General features: G+C 50.7%; 1 protein-coding gene and 1 long non-coding RNA gene across 8 annotated transcripts; one reads left to right on the top strand and one right to left on the bottom strand.

Annotated features, from left to right (window-relative positions):
- The first annotated feature begins 554 nt into the window (after positions 1–554).
- Positions 555–3,597, top strand: LOC148003208 (uncharacterized). The gene is made up of 2 exons (XR_015632327.1): positions 555–1,378; positions 1,503–3,597. It is a non-coding gene; the product is annotated as an uncharacterized LOC148003208 (long non-coding RNA).
- Slc26a11 (solute carrier family 26 member 11) lies at positions 2,880–25,541 on the bottom strand. 7 transcript variants are annotated; one of them, XM_087573316.1, is made up of 17 exons: positions 25,419–25,490; positions 24,092–24,318; positions 22,927–23,119; positions 21,991–22,076; positions 19,733–19,812; positions 18,385–18,527; positions 14,244–14,419; positions 13,749–13,821; positions 11,732–11,782; positions 9,859–9,919; positions 8,602–8,657; positions 8,284–8,424; positions 6,970–7,097; positions 6,608–6,707; positions 6,064–6,197; positions 4,046–4,118; positions 2,880–3,837 (listed from the first exon to the last, which is right to left on the bottom strand). In XM_087573316.1, exons 2-17 carry the CDS (start codon positions 24,272–24,274, stop codon positions 3,734–3,736), a joined length of 1,782 nt encoding a protein of 593 aa, XP_087429442.1. In that variant the 5' UTR covers positions 24,275–24,318; positions 25,419–25,490; the 3' UTR covers positions 2,880–3,733.
- Between the last annotated feature and the right edge of the window lie 10 nt (positions 25,542–25,551).

The following is a 25,551-nucleotide window of genomic DNA, read 5'->3' as shown; positions in this document are numbered from 1 at the left end:
TTGTAGACAAGGTTGGCCTCGAACTCACAGAGATCCTCCATTCTCTGCCTCCCAAGTGCTGGGATTAAAGGCTTGATGTGAGCCGTCATGCCTGGCTCTGGTTTCGATTTTGCTTTTACAGGGGATTACAGTTAAGAGATGCACGAGTCTCAGAAGAGACTCTGAGCTTTGGACTTTTAAACACTGCGGACATCTGTGATAGACTGTGAGAACGTTTCAAGTTGGACTGAAAACAATTTTTTGCATTATGATGTGACTTTAGGGGCCAGGGTGTGAACTGTGGTGGTTTGGGTAAAAATGGCCCACATAGGCCCCTAGAGAGTGGCACTATTAGGAGGTGTGGCCTGGCTGGAGTGGGTGTGGCCTGCTGGAGTGGGTGTGGCCTGGGTGGAGGAGTTGTATCACTAGGGCTTTGAGGTTTCAGAATGCCGCACCATTCCCACTGCTACTGTTCCACAACCATGTCTGCCTGACTGCTCCCGTGTTCCCTGCCATGGTTATAGACTCTAAGCTTTTGGGACTGTGAAGGTCCTTATTTAAATGCTTCCTCCCTCCCCCTCCCCTCTTTTTAAAAATGCTTTTTTTTTTTTTTTTAAAGTTGCTTTGGTTATGGTGTCTCGCCTCAGCTACTGTAAAGTAACTTAGATATCAATTTAGATGGTGGTTGAGTTCAAACCCAGGGCTTCATGCGTGTTACTCAGGCGCTGCCAGCTGGACTTGGAGCCCTCGGTTTCCTCTGCTTGGGAGGACAGCGTGTTAGATTCGGGGACTGTCCTGAGGTAGTATCACACGTACTCCCAGATTTCACTAACTGTCTACAAAGACTGTTTCCCAGGGAGATACCCACAGGTGCAGGGGGTTACAAGCTCAGAATAATTGGGGTCAAAGCTGTAATGCATTTTCTCAATTAGTGATCAAGCAGGGAGGGCCCAGCCCATTGTGGGTGGTGCCGTCCCTGGGCTAGTGGTCTTGGGTTCTATAAGAGAGCAGGCTGAGCAAGTCAGGGGAAGCAAGCCAGTAAGAAACATCCCTCCATGGCCTCTGCATCAGCTCCTGCTTCCTGACCTGCTTGACTTCCAGGCCTGACTTCCTTTGGTGATGAACAGCGATGTGGAAGTGTGAGCTGAATAAACCCTTTCCTCCCCAACTTGCTTCTTGGTTATTTTTGTGCAGAAATAGAAACCCTGACTGAGACACACACCAACGACTTACCACACCACACACCAGGGATAGAGACATGGCCCCCACTATACCACAGACTAGCAATAGGAAACCATAGCTCCAGGACATTCACATAGGAGGGAGGGCTGTGAGACCATTTCCTCTGAGATAAAACCTCCATCATGAAGGGAAACCCCGAGGCATGTTTTAAGAGAAGGTGAAGCAGGGGCTGGGGATTTAGCTCAGTGGTAGAGCGCTTACCTAGGAAGCACAAGGCCCTGGGTTCGGTCCCCAGCTCCGAAAAAAAGAACCAAAAAAAAAAAAAAAAAAAAAAAGAGAAGGTGAAGCATTCATTCCACCCTACAGGGAACCTTCTGCCCCACCCCCTTAGAGATTTATTTATTTATTATATACGAGTACACTGTCACTGTCTCCAGACTCACCAGAAGAGGTCATCAGATCCCATTACAGATGGTTGTGAGCCACCATGTGGTTGCTGGGATTTGAACTCAGGACCTTGGGAAGAGCAGCCAATGGTCTTAACCACTTAGCAGTCTCTCCAGCCCATAGGGAAGTTTCTGATGCTCAGGAAGCAAAAAGCTCAGTAGCTTAAGGAACCAGATTCACTAGGCCCCTCCCTCCCTCCCTAAGCCTGTGTAATAGGACAGCTGAGCCTGAGGCAACAAGCTAAACAGCCCGGAAGGGACAGCAGCCAAGCTGCCAAGCAAGGACCCAGTCTGACCTTTGTGCTGTCTGCAGGCTGTACTGTGAGCTCCCGGTTCCCAACTTCCCTGAGCTGAGGTGGGGATGAGTCATGTAAGTCACATGACTCATCCTGTGTGGCTTCCATCCAGGAACCCTGACTAGGGGCAGCAAGGACAGGAGCACAGCCACGCCTCTGACCTCCGCAACCCAGAATCTCAACCTCATCAAAGGGGAGGGGCAGCTACATAGGCGGGGACTGTGGCTGAGCAGGCTCAGGCTATAAACCTGAAGAAGCTGCCCTTGCTAGTTTCTGTACACACTGTCAGTCACACGCACCAGACTCCCAACGGGACTTTGCCATCCTCTGAGCTCACGCCCACAGGGCCCAGGCACTGGAATCCTTGGCATGGCCGTGTCCATACACTCCCCCCGACTCACAGTTCCCTCTGCTCCCTAGGGGAACCCCCCATGCTCTTAGAAGAAAGAGTACAATGCTCATTCGTTCACCAAGCTGGACGGTGGTATCTGTACTTTTATCTGACCCCAGTTCCATATCCAGATTGGACAGTTGCCTCTTCAAGTCTCCCCGGGAATCAAGTCACCCAACTAGCCATAGGGACACAGCTCTACCCACTGTGACACCACACGGCGGCAACAGGAACAAGGCTCCACACCACGGAACACACTAGTAGTAGGCATAGGGTTCCATGACACAGCACTTACTAGCAAACCCCCAACGCCCATGTACGGTATTGATGGGGTTGCTGGTGAGCCTCTAATCCCAGTGCTGGGGGACAGGGCAGACACAGGAGGATAGGGGGCTTGTTGTCAACCAGCTTCCATCCACAGTCAAAAGGGGGCTTCTGTCTCAAGGGAGCAAGGCGGAGAGTTTTGGTGGAATACTCAATGCCCTCTTCTTGCTTCTGCACATATGCACACACCACACACACACCACACACACACACACACACACACACACACACACACACAAAGCCACACAGGGACGCACGGAATAAATAAAATAATATAGAATTCAATGCCATTGATCATCGCAATAAATTATTCACAATTAATGACGGCATGAAGACAATTTACAAAGCACCTTAAAACAGTGATTCGGGGATTGGGGATTTAGCTCAGTGGTAGGGTGCTTTCCTAGCAAGTGCAAGGCCCTGGGTTCGGTCCTCAGCTCCGGAAACAAAACAAAACAAAAAACCAAAAAAAAAAAAAAAAAACAAAACAAAAAAAAAAACAAGTGATTCGGTTCTTCACATAAGACTGTGTGTGCACACTGACAGATACACGGACCTGTCCTGGGCAGGGGACCTCAGATGAAGAGGACAGTGAACAGGGCAAATGAGTTCTTGGATTTTTTTTTTTTTTTTAAAAAACCAAGCATTAGTGTTCGTATTGCTTTACAAAAACACCAGAGGGACTTCCATTTCAAAACACGTGATTTTAAACAGAATTGACCTTGTGTGGCACACTGTGGTGGCCTCTTCAGCTCAGGTTCGTCTTCACGCCATGGTCAGACACATCTCTGAGATGCCCGGTCTCTCTGACTCTTCTCTGGTAGGGTCTGATTCCAAAGAAGGACTTGAGATCTGGAAAATGCCAGCTTACCCTGCCAGCCCAGGCCAAAAGACATGATTCCCCACCTTTCTTGGTCTCTCTCTCTTTCTCTCTGGAAGACTGTCTAGCCACCCCACCCCTCAAATACTCACACCTAGGGGACACCCCGGAATCACACATGGCTCCCTGCTCTTCCCTAGAGCCATTTCAGTCCCGCCAGGTTGGTGAGTCTATCAGGTGACACCAAGTCACAGCTACAGAACCTTCCAGAGACCCTTCCTATACCAGCTGCCGTTCAGGGGCCCGAGGGAGACTTCAGTAGGGAGCTCCTGTGCTCTGGGGCAGTGTCTTCACGGATGCTGTAAGGCTGAGTCCCTGGTTCCTGCTGCAGGGATTTCTCTGCAAAACACACAGGATCTTATCAAGTACTGAAAATACTACCCAAGGCTGGATCCTAAACTCAAGGAATGACCGGCACCCAGGGTCTGGTACCCAGGCAGTAAGGGTGGGCCTGTCTGAGGCCAGGCCCCTGCCCAGCTCGGAGTTTTCTTGACTCGTCCTGTTCCACATCCATCACAGTTTGCTGAAGAATATTCCAGACACTCACCTGCCTCCTCCAGAGTGGTGAAGTACTGGAAACCCTTGAGGTCAGCAGCCAAGAGTGTGCGGAGCACGGGCACCTAGGACGCACACACAGTTTGATACAGGTCAGGGTACCTCTGCTCTGTTCTGTGTGGTGGGTGGTTCATCTGGATACCCTGAGTGATCCAGGGAGAGTCTGTGTCTTGGTTAGGGTTTCACTGCTGTGAACAGACACCATGGCCAAGACAACTCTTGTAAGGACAACATTTAACTGGGGCTGGCTTACAGGTTCAGAGATTCAGTCCATTATCATCAAGGCATCGTGGCAGCATCCAAGCAGAAGACCGGCTTCCATGCAGCTAGGGTGAGGGTCTTATAGCCCACGCCCACAGTGACACGCCTACTCCAACAAGGCCACACCTCCTAACCGTGCCACTCCACGAGCCAGGCATAAATAAACTGTCACAGTCTGCTTCAGTTTGAATGGACGGAGGGAGGAGGAGGGAAGAGAGAAGCGGGAGGAGGGAGATGGGCGAGCACTGCCAGAAGAGCTTACAAATGAACAGTCTCCAGTGACCATAAAGGTTAATGACTTAAAACAGCAAATCTCAGCCCCGGACTAGGCGTGGTGAGAAGAAACCGTCTGACCAGAAAGCCAGTGTAGGAACGGCAACATCTGCTGATATCCTTCCTTCTTGAAACTACACAGAGCACACCCGTAGATAAGTTTCCTCTTCTGAAGCTCCCCTGTCCTCCCTATAAAGCCAGATCATCCTGGGCACAGGCTCCACTCCCTTGAATACCCCTGCCCTCCACGGTTCTGATTAAAGGGCACCCTGCGTCTGCAGAGGTAGGCCTCTTCCTTCCACGTTGCCTCCAATAATCTCTAACACCCACGAGGACGAGAGCTCTGCACGCAGGCGCAGCACAGTGGCCATGAGCATGGTCCTGGACCAGAGCCCTGGCCTGACGTTCCCAACACTGAGCACATAGACAGCATATGTGGGTCGGCACCGACTGCAGAAGATGAATTTAGATGGTTGGTAGCCTGCCAGGTTAGAACCACAGCCAGCAGAGAGCCCTGGTGCGGGTGCTTACAATGACGTCATCTGACAGGGCTGCTTACAATGATGTCACCTGACATGAGGTACTAATAATGCTGTCATTTCAGATGGGGTGTGTATGATGATGTCATCAGATGGGTGTATAATGATGTCATCAGATGTGTGTATAATGATGTTATGGCTCAGAGGTATCACTGAGGAATTTAAATTAGTTTTAGTTTTTGTGTTTTGTTTTGACTTTTTAAAATTTTTTTTAGATTTATTTATTTTATTAATATGAGTACACTGTCACTCTCTCTTCAGACACACCAGAGGAGGGCATCAGATCCCATTACAGATGGTTGTGAGCCACCATGTGGTTGCTGGGATTTGAACTCAGGACCTCTGGAAGAGCAGTCAGTGCTCTTAACCTGTGAGCCATCTCTCCAGCCCTTGTTTTGACTTTTTTGACAGAGTCTTAACTCTGTAGCTCTGGCGAGCCTCACACCTGATACATGGCCCAAGCTGGACTCGAACTCATGTCAGTACTCCTGCCTCAGCCTCTTGAGATGGTTTGTATATGCTTGGCTCAGGGAGTGGCACTATTAGGTGTAGCCCTGTTGGAGTGGGTGTGTCACTGTGGGTGTGGGCTTTAAGACCCTCATCCTAGCTGCCTGGAAGCTAGTGTTTTGCAAGCAGCCTTTAGATGAAGATGTGGAATTCTCAGCTCCTCCTGCACCATGCCTGCCTGGATGCTGCCATGCTCCCACCTTGATGATAATGGACTGAATCTCTGAACCTGTAAGCCAGCCCCAATTAAATGTCGTCCTTATAAGACTTACCTTGGTCATGGTGTCTGTTTACAGCAGTAAAACCCTAAGACACTCCTACATACTGGGACCATAGGCAGGTGCAATTGTATCTTTCCACACGTATCACATTAACCTAGGGCCATGGGGAGGCTGTGGACCCTCCTCATATGGTGGCTTGGCCTTCCTACCTGTAGGCCAACAAAGGCCAGGGTGACACCTTTCTTCTGGAAGTCCTCCAGGAGCTCACCGAGTCCCAAAATCACGGTGTAGTCTATATTGCTGACATGCGTGCACTCCAGAACCGCGGAACGTGGTGGGGATGCTGGGGAGACAGGCCATGAGTCTGCCACAGAGCCTATGGCTCTGCAGCCCGACAGTGGAAAAACATCCGCCATGAGACCATTCCCCAGGGCTGTCGCCCAGCAGTGGAACCAAGGTGAAAAGAATGGATTTGTGGAGAGAGCAACTTCCTTTGTACGTTCCCTTGGATGTCAGTTCCCCAGACAGAGGAACAGAAGCAAACACGGCCCTTCCTGACAGGCTGTAGGGAAGCCACAGGGCTACTGCCCAGTGAGGGCTGTCCTATCTGCAGCAGACACTACTCGATGACGTCTCAACCGTGAAAACAGGTGAGTGTCTCCCTGACCACAGGGGCCGGGCCTGAGGGTGTTGAGACTGTGGTGTAGGGGACGGCAGGAAGTGAGTGCTGCTCATCTTGATGGGCTCACATACCTTCCAGGGCCCTCTTCGTCATTGCCTCTCGGAGGGCATCAACTGCAGGGAAGTGCAGGCCGCTGGCCGGCTGGAGAACAAGAATCTGTCCCTCTGACACCTGGATTGGGGTGGGGGGGTGAACGTTAGAAGCAGACAGGACAGGACTGTCTTCCAAGCTTCCCTCATTGCACCAGGAGGAACCCCTGACTCAAGTCTATCAAGTGGGGTACAGTAGGAGTGCGAGCTGGCAGGAGAGCCCCCAACACCCCACACTCAGGAGAGCTAGAAAATGCTCTCCCTCAGGAGCACCTAGGAAAGCAAGCAAGGAGACTGTTGGGGCCTGGGGATTCCCACTCCCGCTCTCCCTACTATGAGCCTACCTGGGTCTTGGGTCTAGCTACAGAGTGCAGGAGAATGAGCAAAGACACCAGGGTCCCTGCCAGGATGCCGTATTGGATCTCCCAGAAGGACAGCAGGAATGTCACGCAGAGTGGTAACAGGTCCAGCCCTAGGAGGAGTATTGATTCAGAGGCAACCCTCACCCCATCCCTGTTCACTGACCCCCACAGCCCAGTGACCAACCTTAGCCTCTCCTGGGGTTCATGGAGGTAGTCAGAGCCCTATAGCTGCCTAGAGGAAGATCAGGTCACATGAATAGAAGGTGTGGGTTGCAGCTGTCCTCTAGACAGAGGGCAGAGGTAAAGAATGGGGTCTCTGTCTACCAGGGTAGGACCTGCCTGGCCCATCCCAGCCCTCTGGCCTCTGAGCAGGTAGGTGTTGGGGTGGGGGTGGGAGTGGGGGTGGGGGCTCATCAGAGGATCCAGGGAAAAGGGACAGAGAGAAAGGTGTGTGTGTGTGTGTGTGTGTGTCTGTGTGTCTCTGTGTGCATTATGTGTTTGTGTGGTATGTGAGAGAGAGAGGAGAGAGAGAGAGAGAGAGAGAGAGAGAGAGTGTGTGTGTGTGTGTGTGTGTGGCATGGTGTGTGTGTGTGGTGAATGTGTGTGTGTGGTGTGTATGGGTGTGTGTCTACGGTGTGGTATGTGAGTGTTTCTGTGTATATGTAGCATGGTGTGTGTGTGGTGTGTCTTGTGACTCCAGGAGACCAGGAGGATTTATTGCCCTGGGCACAAAGTACTTGGACTCAGTCTGAGGTTGTACCTCTGATGTGGCAACCTAGACAGGCCATGCCCTTTCTGGAGTCCTAGTTTCCTTGGAGAACATCAGTTCCACACATCTACACTGATATATCTCAAGGCTGTCCTAAAGATGAAACCTGGTACACAGAAAACTGGGACACACACCCGACAACTGGACAACGAGGAAGAAGGAAAAGTTAACCTCTGATTTGTTAAAGAAACCAGTGGATGAGGGGCTCTCAGGGCGGGAGATGGGGGAGACTGAGAGACTATTGTGTGAGGCCTTTCTGTCACCACCCCCTCAGGAAGAGAAAGGTGGGGGGAGGAGAGGATGAGGACACCGAGTGGGGAAACTCTGCTCTCCACTCCAAAGCTACAGAGCTCTGCCCAGCTCTGTGTGGACCGAAGTCCAGCTTCGCTCGCTAAGCAGCCACCTCCAGTGTATCTTCTCCTAAGTTTACCAGAGTGCCACAGCTCCAGCCCACAGGCCAGGAGGGATAACAAAGGCCTAGGCATTCCCAGATGTCACCCCAGAGCTGCCTGCTTTGCGGTACATACTCTGAACAAGCCAGAGCCTCCTGAAGATCTTGACATCAAAGAGCGGGGCCACAGCCATGATGATGACGGCAGCCAGTGCAGACTTGGGGATATAGTAGAACAGTAAGGTCAGGTAGTCCAGAGACAGCAGCACCAGGACACCTGTGGGGGTGGCGGGTCAACTGGGGACAGGCACCCACCCGGCCAGCACCCACAGAAGGATACAGGCTCAGTGGAGGTACGGAGGAGCCTGGTTATCCACTACACAGACTTGGTAGAGAACCGTGGGCTCCTCCCCTCCACCTTTTCCACCCAAGGTAAAGAAGGGGTGGTGCTCACCAGTCACCAGGCCTCCTGCCGGGGTACACACCCCCGTCTGGGCATTCACTGCTGTCCTGGAAGGCAACAGGAGGAAACCCATCAATCTCCCATGGCTGAGAGGAGAGCTGTCTGGCCTCACTGGAGGGCTGACCTTCCAGGGAGACCTGAAGTGGAGGTGACAGCAGGTGGTTCAGCCCCCTTAGCAGAATGAAGTGAGTTAGCATTGCCACCAGCCCCCATTCCTCTCTCAAGTCCCTTCCTCTTCTTAGGGACTCTGTTTTACATGCCCACTTAGTTTACTTAGGTAGGGATTCTTGCATGAGCCCGGGTATGGCTCTATTATGGCAATTGCCCACTGGCCACACCACTAAAGAAGACGACTCCCTCACCCCCTCAGCACCGGCAGCCATCAGCAGCCAATAGCTCTTCAGCTAGGGATGGGTGGGCTGTCTTCTTTCCTTAATATAAACCGTTTATTACTAAGTATGGAAGCCACTGATCAAGAACCTCAACTATTTTAAGATCTCCCCTCTTCTGACTCCCCACATCCCCAGTTTCTGCTCAGTAATGCATGTAGCCCCTCTTTCAGCCTCAGAGCTCCCCCAGCTCTGAACCCAGGAAAACTTGCCTCCGAACAATGCATCAGGACAGACACAGATATGGATACATCTTCCTTTCCCCTCTCTCCTCTCTCTCTCTCCCTCTCTCTCTCTCTCTCTCTCTCTCTCTCTCTCTCTCTCTCTCCCCCTCTCCCTCTCTATCTCTCCCTCTCTCTCCCCTTCTTCTTCCTTTCCCCCTCTCTCCTCTCTCCCTCTCTCTCCCCTCTTCCTCCTCTTCTTCCTCCTCCTCCCTCTCTCCCCTCTTCCTCCTCCTCCTCTCTCTCTCTTTTCTCTCTCTCTCTCCAACATCTCCCCTGGAACTCACTCTGTACACCAGACTGGCCTTGACCTCATGTACACAGATCCACTTGCCTCTGCCTCCCAAGTGCTGGAAATAAAGATCTGTGGCACCGTGCCAAGCCCTCCCCACTATTTCTTTTGGAATCAACCAGGAAGTTGTATCACTAAATGCTGGGCAGAGATGCCAGGAGCTATCCTGTGGGGTAGATGTGACCTGCCTTGCTGGGGACAAGTCACAGCTTCCCAGAGGTCTTTAGAATGCCTGTCGGACTAAAGGAGGTAAGTGTCAAGTATGACTAAGGGCATGGCAGGGGGAAAAGGGTCTCTGGACCCTGCTAACCCTAAATGTATGGAGAAGAAGAACATGGCTACTCACCGCCCAAAGCTGCCAGTGACCGGGTAAGACGAGACTAGGGAGCCCAGCACATTGGTGAGGCCTGGAGAGAGAAGAGTTAACCAGGAGAGGCAGGGACACTGGGCTGACAGGAGGGGACTCAAATGCAGAACCACACAGGGGAAAGACAGAGAGGACCTGGGACCCCTCACCTGGTGCTCATCCAGGGACAGGAACCAAATCTATCACATTCCCTGCCTTGGAGTCTATCTTTCTAACTCTTAATTCAAAGAGTTTGCTTTTGTTGTTGTTCCTGGAGACGGGGTTTCTTTGTATAGCGCTGGCCATCCTAGAACTTGCTCTGTGGACCAGATGGGGCTTGAACTCACAGAAATCCGCCTGCCTCTGCCTCCTGAGTGCTGGGACTAAAGATGTGCACCACCACCCTGGCCAGCTTTTGCTGAGACAAGGTCTCAGGTACCCCGGGGTGGCCATGAGCCAAGAAGGACTTGAACCTGCAGCTTTCTGTCCCTGCTTCCTGAGTGCCAACATCACCATGTCCTATCTAGTCTAGGTTTAAAGTAGATCTGGCTCAGGCCTCATGACACCTTAAAGTCACTACTATCAGCAACCATGGAGAGGACCTTCCGGGGAGGGTTGTAGCTGAGAGGGTACCTGAGATGTGGCTGCTGCGAATGCTGAGTCCCGTAAGGGACTGAAAGGCAGCAAAGCGCTTTCCCGGGTGACATCATATTATATCACATTACTACTACTTCCTGTTGGGACCCAAGAACTAAGATCTTGGCCTACACCCACCACGCTCTGCCTGCTCAACATCCATCCCACACAGGAACCTTTACGGTGACTTAATCTGGCGACCACAGGTTCAAGTCCTACTCTTGGAACTTCCCTAGCACTAAGTGTAAGGAAGCCAGTCGCTATCCCAAAGGGCAGGTGTGACGTGACTTGCTTAGACTTGGAACATGTACAGCTACACCACTGGAGAAAAGTGACTCCCTGTCCCCAGCAGCCATAGCGGCCAGCGGCTCCTCAGACAGGGTGGGCGGGCTATCTTGCATTCCCTAATATATAGCATTTATTACTGAGTATAAAAAATATTGGGCTGCCCTCCTGAATTAAAATAAAAACACCTTGTTTTCTTAAAAAAAAAAAAATTGGGCTGGAGAGATGGCTCAGTGGTTAAGAGCACTGACTGCTCTTCCAGAGGTTCCTGAGTTCAATTCCCAGCAACCACATGGTGGTTCACAACCATCTGTAATGGGATCCGATGCCCTCTTCTGGTGTGTCTGCAGACAGCAACAGTGTACTCATAAATAATAAATAAATAAATCTTTAAAAAAAAAAAAGAAAGAAAAATATCAGCAACCTCAATTCCTGTAAGATCTCCCTTCTTTTGGCCCCGACATCCACAGCCAGACTGAGCTGACCAAGGGTCATTCGAAAGTGTGGTAGACACACAGAAAAATGAGAAAAAGCCCTGTAAGACTGGGAATTACTTAAGTACCAGCCCCTCTTGAGTCACAGAGCCAAGTCCAGGCCTTTGAGAGTAAAGGCCAGGGCAGCTTGGTAGAGACTGAATAGTGACCACGGGCTACACAGGATCACACAGACCACAGAGTCACATTGACCCCTGGTGAACCTGGGCTGGAGACAAGTCTGTTGAAGTCAATGGAGATGCCCGGCCAGTGCTGGCACAAACAGCTGAAGCTTTCAGGCAGGGCAAAGCAGGTACTTGGCAGGCAGAGGAACAGACCACAGAGGAGGGGCTGCATGGAGCCGAATGGACACATGAGGACAAGTCCAACCTGATATTTCAAAGGCTCCTCCCGCTACAAACATCATACCCGATGCAATCAGACAGACACACAGGCACTGGGAACAGAACGGGTCTTACCGATGGCCAGCAGCTCCTGGTTGGCATCAATGCGGTAATTATTCTGGGAGGCTAAAGAGAAAGGGCAGTGGAGACGCTGTTACCTATGTACACGCTATGTGCGGGTCCCAAGCCGCAGGGACAAGTTTACATTAAGAAATGCTTACACACCCAAAAGCAGGAACTAGAAGAGATGGGTGGCTCAGTGGTTGGGGGCAGCAAGTGTTCAGGCTAGCCTTGAACTCATAAAGACCTGTCTGCCTCTACCTCTCAGTACCAGGGTAAAAGTGGTAGGAATCCATGCCCAGCAAATAAATAGATGTTTGAGAGTCTGACTTGGGTAAGGGACAAAGTACTGGAATGTTGGAGAAGGAATTTATCCCAGGTATAACCAGGACCACGCAGGAAACATGACATGTGGAACTTTGAAACCATATTTTATTTTCGCTGGTGATGGTGTATGTTGCTGGGGGTGGAACCTGGACCTTATACGTTAGCCAAATGCCGCACTACCGAGCCCCACCCCAAGCCTCTTATCTGGGTTTTAGCCTCAGAATCAGCCTGTACCCATAGCAAAGAGGACCTGCTGTGTTTACAGTTCAGAACACTGACACCGATAATACGGAGCTGTAAGAACTGGGTCAAGGGCTGGAGAGATGGCTCAGTGGTTAGGAGCACTCAGTGGTTAGACTGCTCTTCCAGAGGTCCCGGCAGCCACATGGTGGCTCACAACCATCTGTAATGGGATCTGGTGCCCTCTTCTGGCCTTCAGGCATATATCCATTATAGATAATATATAAATAAATCTTAAAAAAGAAAAAGCACTTGGGTCAAGTGAGGGATTCAAGAGCATTCCTTAGAAAGGCAAGACCAAGGGCCCAGTTCATCCTGAGCCAGCAGGAGAAAACAAGGGCTTAAATTATTTAGGAATTCTGTGAGCCACCTACTAAAGTTGAAGTTTAAAGTCCAGCCTGATTAAACTTGAACTGTTCAGCTGGATATGGTGGCTCATTTACATCCCAGGCAGATATGCAGATTTCTGTGAGTTCAAGGTCAAGCTGAGTTTCATGCCAGTCAAGGCCATGAAGTTTGGGCTGGTATTAAACTAACAAATAAATAAAGCACCTCTAGTTCAGTGGGATCTGATTCCTTCTTCTGGCCTCTGAACTCACGTACACACACACACACACACACACACACACACACACACACACACTCTCTCTCTCTCTCTCACTCATCTACACAAATATGCACACACGCACATGAGCAAACACACACACATGCACAAACACACACGTACACACTCACATACACTCACGTAGACTCTCGTGTGTGCACACACACACACTTAAAAAATATAATGCACGCACACACACACACTTAAAAAATATAATACATCTTAAAAATTTTTTTTCAGGGGTTGGGGATTTAGCTCAGTGGTAGAGCGCTTGCCTAGGAAGCGCAAGGCCCTGGGTTCGGTCCCCAGCTCCGAAAAAAAAAAAAAGAATCAAAAAAAAATTTTTTTTTTCAATTCAACAAATTACACTAAAAACAATTACAACACAATTACAACACAGCCCACTGCTTCCTGGTTTGACATATCTCTATGATCCACGAGGCGGCCAGTGCATGCTGTAAGAGGCTGTGCAGGGGAAGATGTTCCTTAACGTACATCTCGTTCCAGTTCACCTGACACCATGCTCAGCACCGCATGGTAGGAGCAGAAGCCAGTGAGGGGGGCTTCATGGCAGGGCCTCACGCGTCCACACAAGGCAGGCTGATAGGGCTCCTCAGAGTCCAAGTCCTGCTTACAGGGCATGGAGTGTCCTCTGTCTGGACTCTGTGAGCTAGGAGCGTTGTCCCTGTGCAGACTGTACTCTGAGAGTGGCCGGGCTATGCTGGCCCTCTACCTTTATTCATTTTAAAACACGTGCATGCATTACTTGTATTTAAATTCTGATTTTAAAAATTGGAATAGACAGACCAGGAGGCAGTGAGCTTGGCGGGAGGGGTGGGAGAGGAGTTACAGGATTCTCACCGAAGGATTTGGCCACAGCAATGGTCTCCAGGAGGCCCATCAGAGGCACCACAGCCAGTCCGACCCCCATGTCCTAAGAGGAGAAGGTCACTGAGCAATCCCCCTGTGCTCAGGAAGTCTCCTGCCAAGCAGGGACCTGCCAGAGTAGGTTGGGCTGTCTTGGCGGCTAATGGAGGCAAACGTGGGCAGCTACAGGAGTGTGAATGAATTTATACTGGAGAGGAAGTGCCACCTCATCACGAGAGAGATGGGGAGAGAGAGAGAGAGAGAGAGAGAGAGAGAGAGAGAGAGAGAGGTGCGCTAAGAGGAACCTGGTTAATGCATCCTTCCCCACGTGTTTAAGAAGGAAGGGGCTTGAGGCAGAAAGACAAAGAGATATCCTGAGGTTGTGTCCTATTTGGTCTCTTCTCCACTTTGCTGAGACACCCCTTCTCAAGGACCGGGCCCAGGGGTCACCTCAGCCTCAGCCATGCTGCTGGCTCTGCATCCACTCACCTGCACCATCTCAGAGAAAGAGATGGTCTTATTGTCTGTGGTCACTGAGAAGGGCGGCATCCTCACAGGAGGGAGCCCCTGGGCGATCTTTCCAGTCAGAATGAACGGATGGGATCCTGTCACCTCGAAGGCATAAGCAATCAGGGCCGCGAAGGAGACCACCAAGGCGTTGCGAGCTAGGGCAGAAGGGGAAGAGATTGGTGTGGTTGTTTTGATTTTTGAAAACGTATTCAATTTATTTTATGTATAGGAGCGTTTTGCCTGTGTGCACACGTATGTGCGTGCGTGCGTGTGTTTGTGTGCGTACCATGTAGGTACCTAGAGCCTGAAGTCAGAAGATTCCCCCAGAACCGGAAATATAGACAGTTCTGAACCACTGTGTGGATGCTGGTAATTAAACACGGAACTCTGCAAGAGCAACGAGGGTCCTTCACCACTGAGTCATCGTTCCAGCCCTGAGACCTCGTCTTAATGAGAGTAAGATAACTGGGTCAGAGTCATTGCATGTCATACCAGGGACAATACCCTTCCACAACCCCCCACTGCATACTGGGAGACTCGGCGTGAATAAATGAGGCCACGAGCGGGGATGAGCATGTGGCCCTGTGACGCACACAATCGTGGAGGTGACAGAGAGGAATGAGGATGTGGAGGCAGGAGGATTGTGAGTTTGAGGCTAGTTTAGACTACACAGCACATACCAGACCAGCCTGTGCTGTGTAATGTTCTGCAGTTACACCCGGAGAGCTAAATTACAGGGAGGGGCTATTTTAAAAGCAGTGGAGAAAAGGGTCAAGCACAGAGAAGAACAGGAACACACTCCCGTTGGAGTGATGCAGAAGGCTAGAAGACCGCAGACAGAACCTTTAAAGCATCGAGAGGGGAAAAAAAAGTAGACTTCTGTACCCATTCTACATGCGGCAAACTGTCTTTGAAATATAAAGCAAAAATAAAAACCAATTCAGACATAAAAAGCAGAAAGAATTGACCAGTAAGCCCACACCACAGGACGGTGTCAGCGAAGCCTCTGTGCAGAGGGAAACACCGCCACACAGAAGCCAAGAATGGCTCACAAGCGTGAAGAGGACTAGAAACAGCGGCCATGTATCAGTGACTTTCTCCTTAATGTGTAGGGCTCCTTAAAAGCAGATGCAGGTCTAAAGGAGAAACGGTAACAACTCCCATCGTCTTTATATGGGATTTACAGTCCACACTGGGAAAACGTACGGTCACAGGGACATCAACTTTGGCAGGGAAAAGAACCAAGTCAAGTTACCGTGAAGATGTGAGAAAAAGAGACACAGGATCCTCAAACCCTAAAGAACCGTGTCTTAGAGTTTTTACTGCTGTGTACAGACACCATGACCAAGGCAACTCTTATAAGGACACTGTTTAATTGGGACTGGCTTCTGGGTTCAGAGGTTCAGTCCACTAAGGTGGGAACATGGCAGCATGTTAGATAGGAGTCAGGATTATCACAGAAACATACGTTCTGGGCTGCACGGATAATGGGTAGCTGGAGACAGGCCACGTTAGTTTGTTCAGATATATTATAAATAGACAGATGGTCTTCAAAAGCGTCAGAGATCCACAGAATATGGCATTTAAAATCATTTCATTTTTTAAAAAAGATTTATTTATTTATTTCATGTATATGAGTACACTGTAGCTGTCTTCAGACACACCAGAAGAGGGCATCAGATCTCCATTACAGATGGTTGTAAGCCACCATGTGGTTGCTGGGAATTGAACTCAGAACCTCTGGAAGAGCAGTCAGTGCTCTTAACTGCTGAGCGGTCTCTCCAGCCCCCAAATCATTTTATTATTAAAAGATCTTTTGACCACGAGACATGTCTGCTCCTGACAGTTCCCTGTCCCCTCCAATTCCACTTCAAGGAAGGTGATGAGTTTCAGAACCTCCATATGGAGTTGCTTCAGTTGTGGCTAGCCACTGGGCATGAAATGCTCTAACTTTATCTGCTGACAAAATGCGGTCCAAAATAGGACAAACGGATGTAGGATAGATGACGGCTAATCTCTGCCAAGACTGGGTAATCTAGTCCTTTAGAACTCCTGCTTCACTTAAGGTCTGTCAGATGTTCCGGGCCAGAAGGCTGAAGACTGATGCTCCAACATTATATGAAGTATTAGAGACTGCCCAGTTGGTAAGCTATCTCTGCCATCTCTATGATTTTTGGAAGTTGTGTCCCTGTGCTTCGTGTATACCCAGATAATATTTATTCCTCCTCAAATCTCTGATGGGGTTGAATAGATATAAAATTCTAACTCACCAAGATAGGATAGCCGGTAAAATACCTCATCCCAAGTTACAAAATACAAGCAGACTGGACTTGTAAATGTAATTAGTACTTAATAATTTTCAAAACCATTTCAAATTAGCTCCCATTGTGTACTGTTTGTTACTATAAGAGAAAGAGGCTTTTTAATTGGACAAAAATGAGGAAATGTATCAGGGGTTGGCCTGATGCTGTTGGTATTCTAATGCTAATATTGGTTCCTCAAGACCTGGTTGCTCCAGAGAGGAGAGAGTCTGAACCCAAGTCACTCTATGTGACCTTTCCCCCAAGTTATTTCTGACTGGTGAATAAAGATGTGGATGGCCAATAGTAGGGCAGAAGGGCATAGGTAGGGTTTAGGGTTCCCAGGCTTTGGGGCGGGGTCTGAGGAGAACCACGAGAGAGGAGAGAAGAAAGAGGAGGAAGAAGAGGAGGAGGAGGAGGGAGAGGAGGAAGATGCCATGGGTTGGAGTCAAGAACACATGGCCTTGAGGGCTGCCTGATTGGCATTAAGAGCAACCCAGAAGAAACATAGTAAGTAATAACTTGGGTTAATGATAGGAAAGTAGATTCTAACAGCATAGAGGGTAGGTATCTGCCCAGCTCTTGTGCTGTTTAAGGCTTATTGTAAACAATAAAGGTTGTGTGCTGTGGCAGAACGTTCCCCTCATGAATAGAGATTTCAGGGAACCAACCACTGGGAGAGGAGTAGGCGGGACTTCTGGGTCAGAGAGGGGAAGAGAGGAGTCAGAAAACGGTGACTTGCTTTTGGACAGGGAAAGCTTGGAGGAAAAGTGTAACTAAGAACACCACCACCGGGGCTGGAGAGATGGCTCAGTGGTTAAGAGCCCCAACTGCTCTTCCAGAGGTCCTGAGTTCAATACCCAGCAACCACATGGTGGCTCACAACTATCTGTAAAGAAATCTGATGCCCTCTTCTGGTGTATCTGAAGACAGCTACAGTGTACTTATATATAATAAATGAATAAAAAAAAATAGAACACCACCACTGTCCTCCCCCACCGGCACCCACTGGTTTAAATCATGAATGGAGAAGGGCTCATGAGACCCCATCCCTAGCAGTTGACAGCTGCTGGGGAAAGGAGGGTGGCCTCTCCGTAGTCTGCTCCAGCAGAGAGCCAGACAGCACTGTGGAATGTATACAGTGCTAATTAGACTCAGTGAGTTGCTTAAAATGATACATGAACATGGGAGGGGATGTGCTGGAGTCAGTCATGGAGAGAGAATGCGATCAGGATACTTTGTAGAAATGTATGAGAATGTCAAAGAATAAATTAAAGTATTTTAAAGGAGGCCTGGAGAGATGGCTTAAAGGTTAAGAGCTCTGGTTGCTCTCCCAGAGGACCCAGATTCAATCCTCAGCACCCACGGGACCACTACACAGCTATCTATGGCTCCAGTTCTGGGGGATATGATGCACTCTTCTGGCCTCTGTGGGCACTGCATGGTACACAGACACACATGCAGGCAAAAACACTCATATACATGAAAGCTAAAATATGCTTTTAAAAGTAATGATCATCCTGTAAATAAAAAGAAACAAAAGAAAGGCTAGAGTTGGTTGGTCTCCGTGGAATTTGATTTCTTCTGTTGCTATGCTGAGCTAGTGAGTCCCTGCAGAGGCACGGCACACCTCTGGTCTCTGTCCACCAGATGGCAGCAACACCGTCCCCCACTAAGTGACAACTATGATCCGCAATGTCACCATCAAGGCCTGAAAACTATCTGAGGCCTATGTCTTCAGCTCAGCATGGGTGGAAAATGCCTACGCCCACAGCACTGGCCGCTGTGGGACCGGCTCCTCTGCCTGCAGGTCCCCTCACCTGTTGTGACGGTCCACACTAGCCCACGGCTGAACTTCACGCCAAGGGGCATCTCAGGATGGGGAGGAGGAATGTGTTCACGCATAAGCTTCAGCACAAGCAGCAGCACCATGCAGACCAGTCCCAGGATGGCATCGCCCACCCTGCAGACGGGGTGTGGTACAGAGGAGATGGGGTGTGGGGGACCAAGAGGGAAGGGGGTGGGAGAAGGGGAGGAAGTGGAGTGGCAGGTGAGGGTAAGGAGGCAGGCAGTCAGCATGGACTCAGTTCATGGCTGCTCTTTCCTTTTATTGAGCCAGGGTTTCCCTGTACAGTTCAAGCAGTCCTTGAACTTGTAATCCTCCTGCCTCAGCATCCCAAACGACAGACTCACAGACAAAAGTATAACTCTCAGAGGTAACTTTTGCTACAAGATTCTCTCCCTGCTCCACTTTCTTTTTCTGAGCTGGGGACCGAAACCAGGGCCTTGTGCTTGCTAGGCAAGTGCTCTACCACTGAGCTAAATCCCCAACCCCTCCTGCCCCATTTTCTACCTTCGGAATAATCTGTGTCTCTAGTCTATTTCAGAACTACTCTGGCCTGGGAAGGACACACCCCTGTGAGGGCTGGGAGGTGAGAGGCCCCTCATCACCACGGTAACTGGACTATTGGCCCTGTTTTTTTCAGTCACGAGTCCTCTGGCCTTTGGATGCTTGGTCTGATCCCAAGTGGTCTGCAGGCCTTGGGATTACATAGTCAGTGACACCCTGCTCACTGCACTCTCTCTCCATAAGGAGTGTGAATAGCCAGTCTCACTCCCCTGCCTCCACCAGGGCGACAGGAGGCACCCTGCCACTGGCTTTAGGCCTTGGGGAGCCCAGCAGACTGCCCTGGGCTTGGGTGGCTCCCCAAATAATTTCTGGCATAAGGAATAGGCCATTCATCCTGGCTTCCACTGCACTGATGCCGTATTTAACTCTCCGGAGGAAAGCGCCCCCCCACCCCCGCGGGTTCCCTGGCTCTCTGCCCACTCCCTCTGTACCCTCCATCAGCTCCTGGTGCTGTGTCTGTGATCTCGCCCTTACTGAGAACATTGGAAGCTAGACACTTTGGAAGACACATTGGAAGTCTGGCCTTTCTTGACTAACCGGCTGGAGGTAGGCTGTCCACACTGCCCAGGTCCTTGCTCCAATGCTGCTAACTCTGGGTCTGGCCTGGCCTGGGTATCTGCACGTCTAACCTGCTGCAGGGTGACCGACAGCTCTTCTCCCAGGGGCCCATGTGAGAAAGAACAAATGCCACCCCTGGATGGGAATGAAGGTGGGGGTGGCAAGGGGGTCTGGAAGGAAGGAGAAAAGCCAACAGGTACCTGGTCTCTCCGATGTGGAGGAAGGTGTGGTACACCTGGAGGAAGAACTGCCGGGGGATGTTCTGTAATCCCAGCAGGTTCTGTTCAAACAGAGGAACCATCAGATGATCGCCCACCAGAGGCCAGCTCCTCTCACACCTCCCCTGCCTTTAACCCTAACCCTAACCCTCTCTTTCCATCAGCAGAGCCTCTGGAGTCCCATACTGGACACCCAATCCCCAGGGCCATGCTGTCTTAGGGCTCCCAGGAGACTACCAGGTGATTCCTAAAAGCCCCAAAGGCAGGAGAGTGGATACATATATATATTTAATATATATTAAAAAATATATTTTTTAAAGATTTATTTATTATATGAGTACACTGTCGCTGTCTTCAGACATACCAGAAGAGGGCATCGGATCCCATTACAGATGGTTGTGAGCCACCATGTGGTTGCTGGGATTTGAACTCAGGACCTCCAGAAGGGCAGTTGGTGCTCTTAACCGCTGAGCCACCTCTCCAGCCCCTAAACACGTTTTTTAAAAACCAGGTGGGCAGCTAGGATTGCAAAATGGGGTACAGAGAAGGATCCACCTGTTGGCATTATGGCCACACAAGCGACCATTCAATGCTCACAGGGAAGGGAAAAATAAAAACACTCTACCTATGTACTAAAACTGAATTAGTGCGGGCTGGAGAGATGGCTCAGCAGTTAAGAGCACTGACTGTTCTTCCAGAGGTCCTGAGTTCAATTCCCAGCAACCACATGGTGGCTCACAACCATCTATAATGGAATCCGATGCCCTCTTCTGGTGTGTCTGAAGACAGTTACAGTGTACTTGTATCCACTAAAAAAATAAAGCTTAAAAAAAAAAAAAACCAAAAACCAAAAACCAAAGAAAAACAAAACCAAAACTGACTTAGGTCGTTTCCCAAATAAAGAAAAGACACCAGCACAGGAGTGCACGGGACTCCTCCTCACCCACACCCGCACTTTGCTAAGAGTTGTTTGCTTGTTTTGTTTCAGAGGACACAATGACAAGCTTGCCATCTAGGGGTCTGGGATGTGTTGGGAGTTAAGACACGTGAAAGTGTGATCTGGTGCCTCAAAATCAGGGTGGGAAAAAAGAAAGAAACAAAGAAAGAAACAAAGAAACAAAGAAAGAAAAAGCCAGCACCGCACACACACATACCTATCCTACAATTCTCAGCCGGAACAGAGAGGTGGAGCAGCCCTGGCCTCCTGGCGTTGTGCGGTGGTGACACAGCGTCACGAGCCAAGGGTGTGGCCTTGAGTGTTCCACGAGGGGCCCATGCTGCCAAGGGCAGGATAGAGTTCGGCTTCACTCTGCACAAGCGTGCTAGCTGCAGGGACCTTTAGACCACAGTCCCATCCTTGTGGGCTGGTAGCCGTGAAAGTCATTTCTACCCTCCGTAACTGAAGACTGAGTTTTAGCACTTTTGTAGATGACTTACAAACCACTTTTTAAAAAGAGGCTGGCATACTTAAAGCCTAGTAGAGAGTAGCAAAGCCATGCATGGAAGTCGGATGTGGGATGAGACTTACTGCTGGGGCCTGGCGGTTGCCTGGCAACCTTGAATCTCCTAATGAGTTGGTTGTAAAAGATAGGACAGAAAACACCAGGCACCAGGGCACAATAAAGCCAAGGTACCAGCCCCAGGCTACCATCTGGGAAACCAGACCCTCACTCAACAACTCCCTTAAGGTGTGGTGGTTTGTATATGCTAGGCCCAGGGAGTGGCACTATTAGAAGGTATGGCCTTGTTGGAGTGGGTGTGTCACTGTGGGTGTGGGCTTTAAGACCCTCATCCTAGCTGCCTGGAAGCCAGTCTCCCATTAGCAGCCTTCAGGTGAAGATGTAGAACTCTCAGCTCTGCCTGCACCATGCCTGCCTGGATGCTGCCCTGTTCCCACCTTGATGATGATCGACTGAACCGCTGAACCTGTAAGCTGGTCCCAGTTAAATGCTGTCCTTTATAAGACTTGTCTTGGTCATGGTGTCTGTTCACAGCAGTAAAACCCTAATCAACTGAACCTCTGAACCTGTAAGCCGGTCCCAATTAAATGCTGTCCTTTATAAGACTCGTCTTGGTCATGGTGTCTGTTCACAGCAGTAAAACCCTAAGGCACTTAAGAATGTGCTTCTTGCCCCACAGTGAAGGGCTGCAGGCGCCATGCAGCACGACTGGCCTTGGTCTTACTCCCAGGCACGACAGCAGCAGCCACAGGAGCAGAGTCTAGGGGACACTGTGCCTACCTTGACCTGTCCAAAGCCAATTGTGATGCTGGCAGCGGATGTGAAGCCTTTAATGACAGGGCAGGAGATGAAGTCCAGCAGGAACCCTGTGGGAGAGAAAGGAGCGAAACCATTAACCCTCTCAGTTTCAGGAGGAGAAGGGGTACGTGTGGCCCAGGGGCTGGGCGTAGATGGCAGCTAAGGACTGACGTCTGACATGCTACTTGGGATATTTTCTTTCAAAAACTTATGTTGTGTATGGGTGTGTGTGTGTGTGTGTGTGTGTGTGTGTGTGTGTGTGTGTGTGCTTGTGTGAGTTTATGTGCACCATGTATGGCCAGGAGGGGATGCCAGTTCCTGTGAAACTGGAGCCACCGTTGGTTCTGAGTTGCCCTTGCGGGTGCAGCAAACCCCGGTCCTCTGCTTGCGTGGTGCATGCTCTTATCAGTGAGCCGTCTGTGGTGGTTTGAGTATGCCTACCCCAGGGAGTGGCGCTATTTGGAGGTGGGCTTGGGCATTAAAACCCTCATCCTAGCTGCCTGGAAGCTTGCCTTCTCCTAGCTGCCTTCTGAATAAGAGGTGGAACTCTCAGCTCCACATCGGTCTGGATGCTGCCATGCTCCTGCCTGGATGATAATGGACTGAACCTCTGAACCTGTAAGCCAGCCCCAATTAAATGCCCTGTATAAGACTTGCCTGGGTCATGGTGTTTGTTCACAGCAGTAAAACCCTGACTGAGACACCCTCTTTCCAACCATATTCTAGGTATTTTTGGAAGGTAGGAAAGGTCTAGGCTCTGGGGCTCCAATGGTTTTGGCCTCTATCCAGAATACAGTAGCAATAGAGGCTGTCCCACCCCATTATACAGAGATGCACAGAAAAGCACCCCGGGAGGACCTGGTACCCCAGGAGAAGCAGCCTGAAGCCACTATCCACAGCAGGAAGACAGGGTCTTACCCAAATGCAGGAGCCCCATGGCCAACTGGATACACCCAGACAGGAAGGCAAGCAGCACGGCATAGGCAGGCTCACGGAAGGTGTAGTAGGATACCAGGAGAGACATGATAGCCGTGGGGCCCAGAGTCACATCCCGGGAGGTGCCCAGGACGAAGTACACGAAGCACCCCATAAAGGCAGAGTAGAGACCGTACTGTTGGGGAGAGACTACAGTGAACACCAGGAGGCCCAGGCTGGTCACTATGCACTCTCTGTTGTCAACCTTGCACTAGGGCACCCCAGCACACACCAGAAGATGCACCTCTCTCCTTCCATTAACTACAGAAGGAAGGGCTTGGGGGCTGTCTGCTGGAGGCTCGGAGGTCTGGGTGTTTATATGTGTGAGTCTGAAGACGTGTTTATTTTTTAAATTTTATGTGCTTGAGTACTCTGCCTGCAATTATCTATGCGTGCCACTCTGAGATCACTATCTCAGAGGTCCACGTTAGATCCTCTGTAGCTGGAGTTACAACTGCTTGTTAGAAGCTGCCCCATCTGGGTCCCAGGAACTGAACCCAGGTCCTCTGCAAGAGCAGCAAATGCTCTTAACTGTGGAGCCATCTTTTAAAAGATACTATTTATTGTATGTGAGTACATTGTTGCTCTCTTCAGACACACCAGAAGTGGGCATCGGATCCCATCACAGATGTCTGTGAGCCACCATGTGGTTGCTGGGAATTGAACTCAGGACCTCTGGAAGAGCAGTCAGAGCTCTTAACTACTGAGACATCTCTCCAGCCCCACGTTTCTAATCTTCTTTTAAAGCCTGTTGTCTCACTGTGTAACCCTGTGATATAGGTTGGCCTTGAACTCTCAATCCCCCCCCCCCCCCTTCAGCTTCTCAAGTGCTAGGATCTCTAAGCAGAAACCACCAATAAAAGTAACTGGCTGTTCTTAAGGCCACCGAGAGGCATGATTCGATCCCTAGATGGAAAAATCTAGGACCAGCTTGGCACCAAAAATAAGTCACAGGTTAAGAGATTAGACACAAAGGGACCGTCTGGGTCGGACACATGGAAGTGTTGGACTCCATGGTTGGTGGTTCATCCTGTGGACAGACACTGAGGAATGGGGAGGGATCAGGCTAAGGGGAGGGGGCAGCTAGCAGAGAGGTCAGCCACTTCACCTGGGGCGGGAGTCCAGCCACTTCTGCATAGGCCAGGGCCTGGGGGATGACGGTGAGACCCACGGAGAGTCCAGCGATGACGTCCATTCTCAGCCACCGCAGAGAGTAGTTGGGCAGCCAGGCCAGGACGGGTAGCCTCCTCCTCAGGTCTGCCCTGGAGCAGCAGTGTGTGTCTGGTGCCATGATCAGGCTGGGGGGATCTGGCCTGACCCAGACCTTTTACAAAGCTGGGCATGGGTGACACGGAGCAGTGGTCAGGGGCTGAGCTTGGGAGAAGGTAGCATTATCTTTCCAAGAGCATTAGGAGCAGAACCTGCCTTTTGTGGGAGACAGGCTCAGCCAGGTGGCTAAGTTTATCAAACCATGAAGATCTGGAAGCCAGCAAAAATGTGCACATGGGCCTGGACCAAGGATTCAGGAAGGTCCCTTTTTCCCTTCTCTGGGCCACAGCCCCTGAACCCCACTGTCTATAAGTTTTGGTGTCTCTCCATTATCAACTTACCAACAAAACCTGGCAAACTAGTTCTTCATGGGATGCCTAAAGACTAAATTTTCACCTCTGAAGAACCGTGTTTCTTTCTTTTACCCCCTCCCCAGGGAACCTGACTATCCAGTCCAGAGAGAAGCAGGTCCTATAGACTCAGGCTTCCGCTGGCCAGCAGAGTGTGTGGGTGGGCGGCCAGACGGGCCCCAAGGAGTCACACCTCACCACCGCAGAGGGCCACCTAGGTGGAAGAGCTCCATCTACCACTGAGGACTGCAGTTGGAGGAAAGGGGGCGGGAGCATGTCACATCCTTGAAGTCAAGATTTACCCGGCACCCGCTTGTGGCCTTCATAACCCGGGGGGGGGGGCCCTGAAGATTCTAGTTTGTGACGAACTAAGGCTCCTAAATTGATTCTAGGTATGTAGCATCCGCTAAGATCCGGGTGTGTACACACACACACACACACACACACACACACACACACACACACACACACGCACATGTCCCATCCCATAGCTGACTCCCCGTTACTGGTCCATACGCTCCAGCCCTTGAAGTGACACTTTGGACAAAATCCACTCCTCCCCACCCCCACTCCGCGGCCAGCGAGGGGATTCAGTGATCCGAGGTGAGGGGCGGGGACTGAGGTCCTGGTGGGGAACACAAGCCAGTCAGAGAGCCTGGAGTAAGGCTGAGAGCGGCCCGGACTCCAATGGGAGGGTCTCTGGAGTAGGGCTCCCCCGGGGACCTAGCGCTGGCCCTGCGTCCACAGTTCCTGGTGACCCCAGCCCACGCTGCCACGCACTCCCTCTCTCCATTACACGGACCCAGACTCACCCACCGAACGCCGAGGCTCGGGGTCCTCCGAAGTGGCCGTAGCTGAGTCCTCAGGAATCTCAGGAACAGAGTGGGCAGTACATGGGCGGAGCCTGCCGTGCACGTGACCCTGTGGAGGGGCCGAGCCGGAACCGCTC

Source organism: Rattus norvegicus, chromosome 10, assembly GCF_021556685.1.
Source record: "Rattus norvegicus strain SHRSP/BbbUtx chromosome 10, alternate assembly SHRSP_T2T, whole genome shotgun sequence".
In the NCBI taxonomy this organism is placed as follows: domain Eukaryota; kingdom Metazoa; phylum Chordata; class Mammalia; order Rodentia; family Muridae; genus Rattus; species Rattus norvegicus.
The sequence above is the reverse complement of the archived record's forward strand: the minus strand, read 5'-3'. Positions and strand labels throughout refer to the sequence as shown.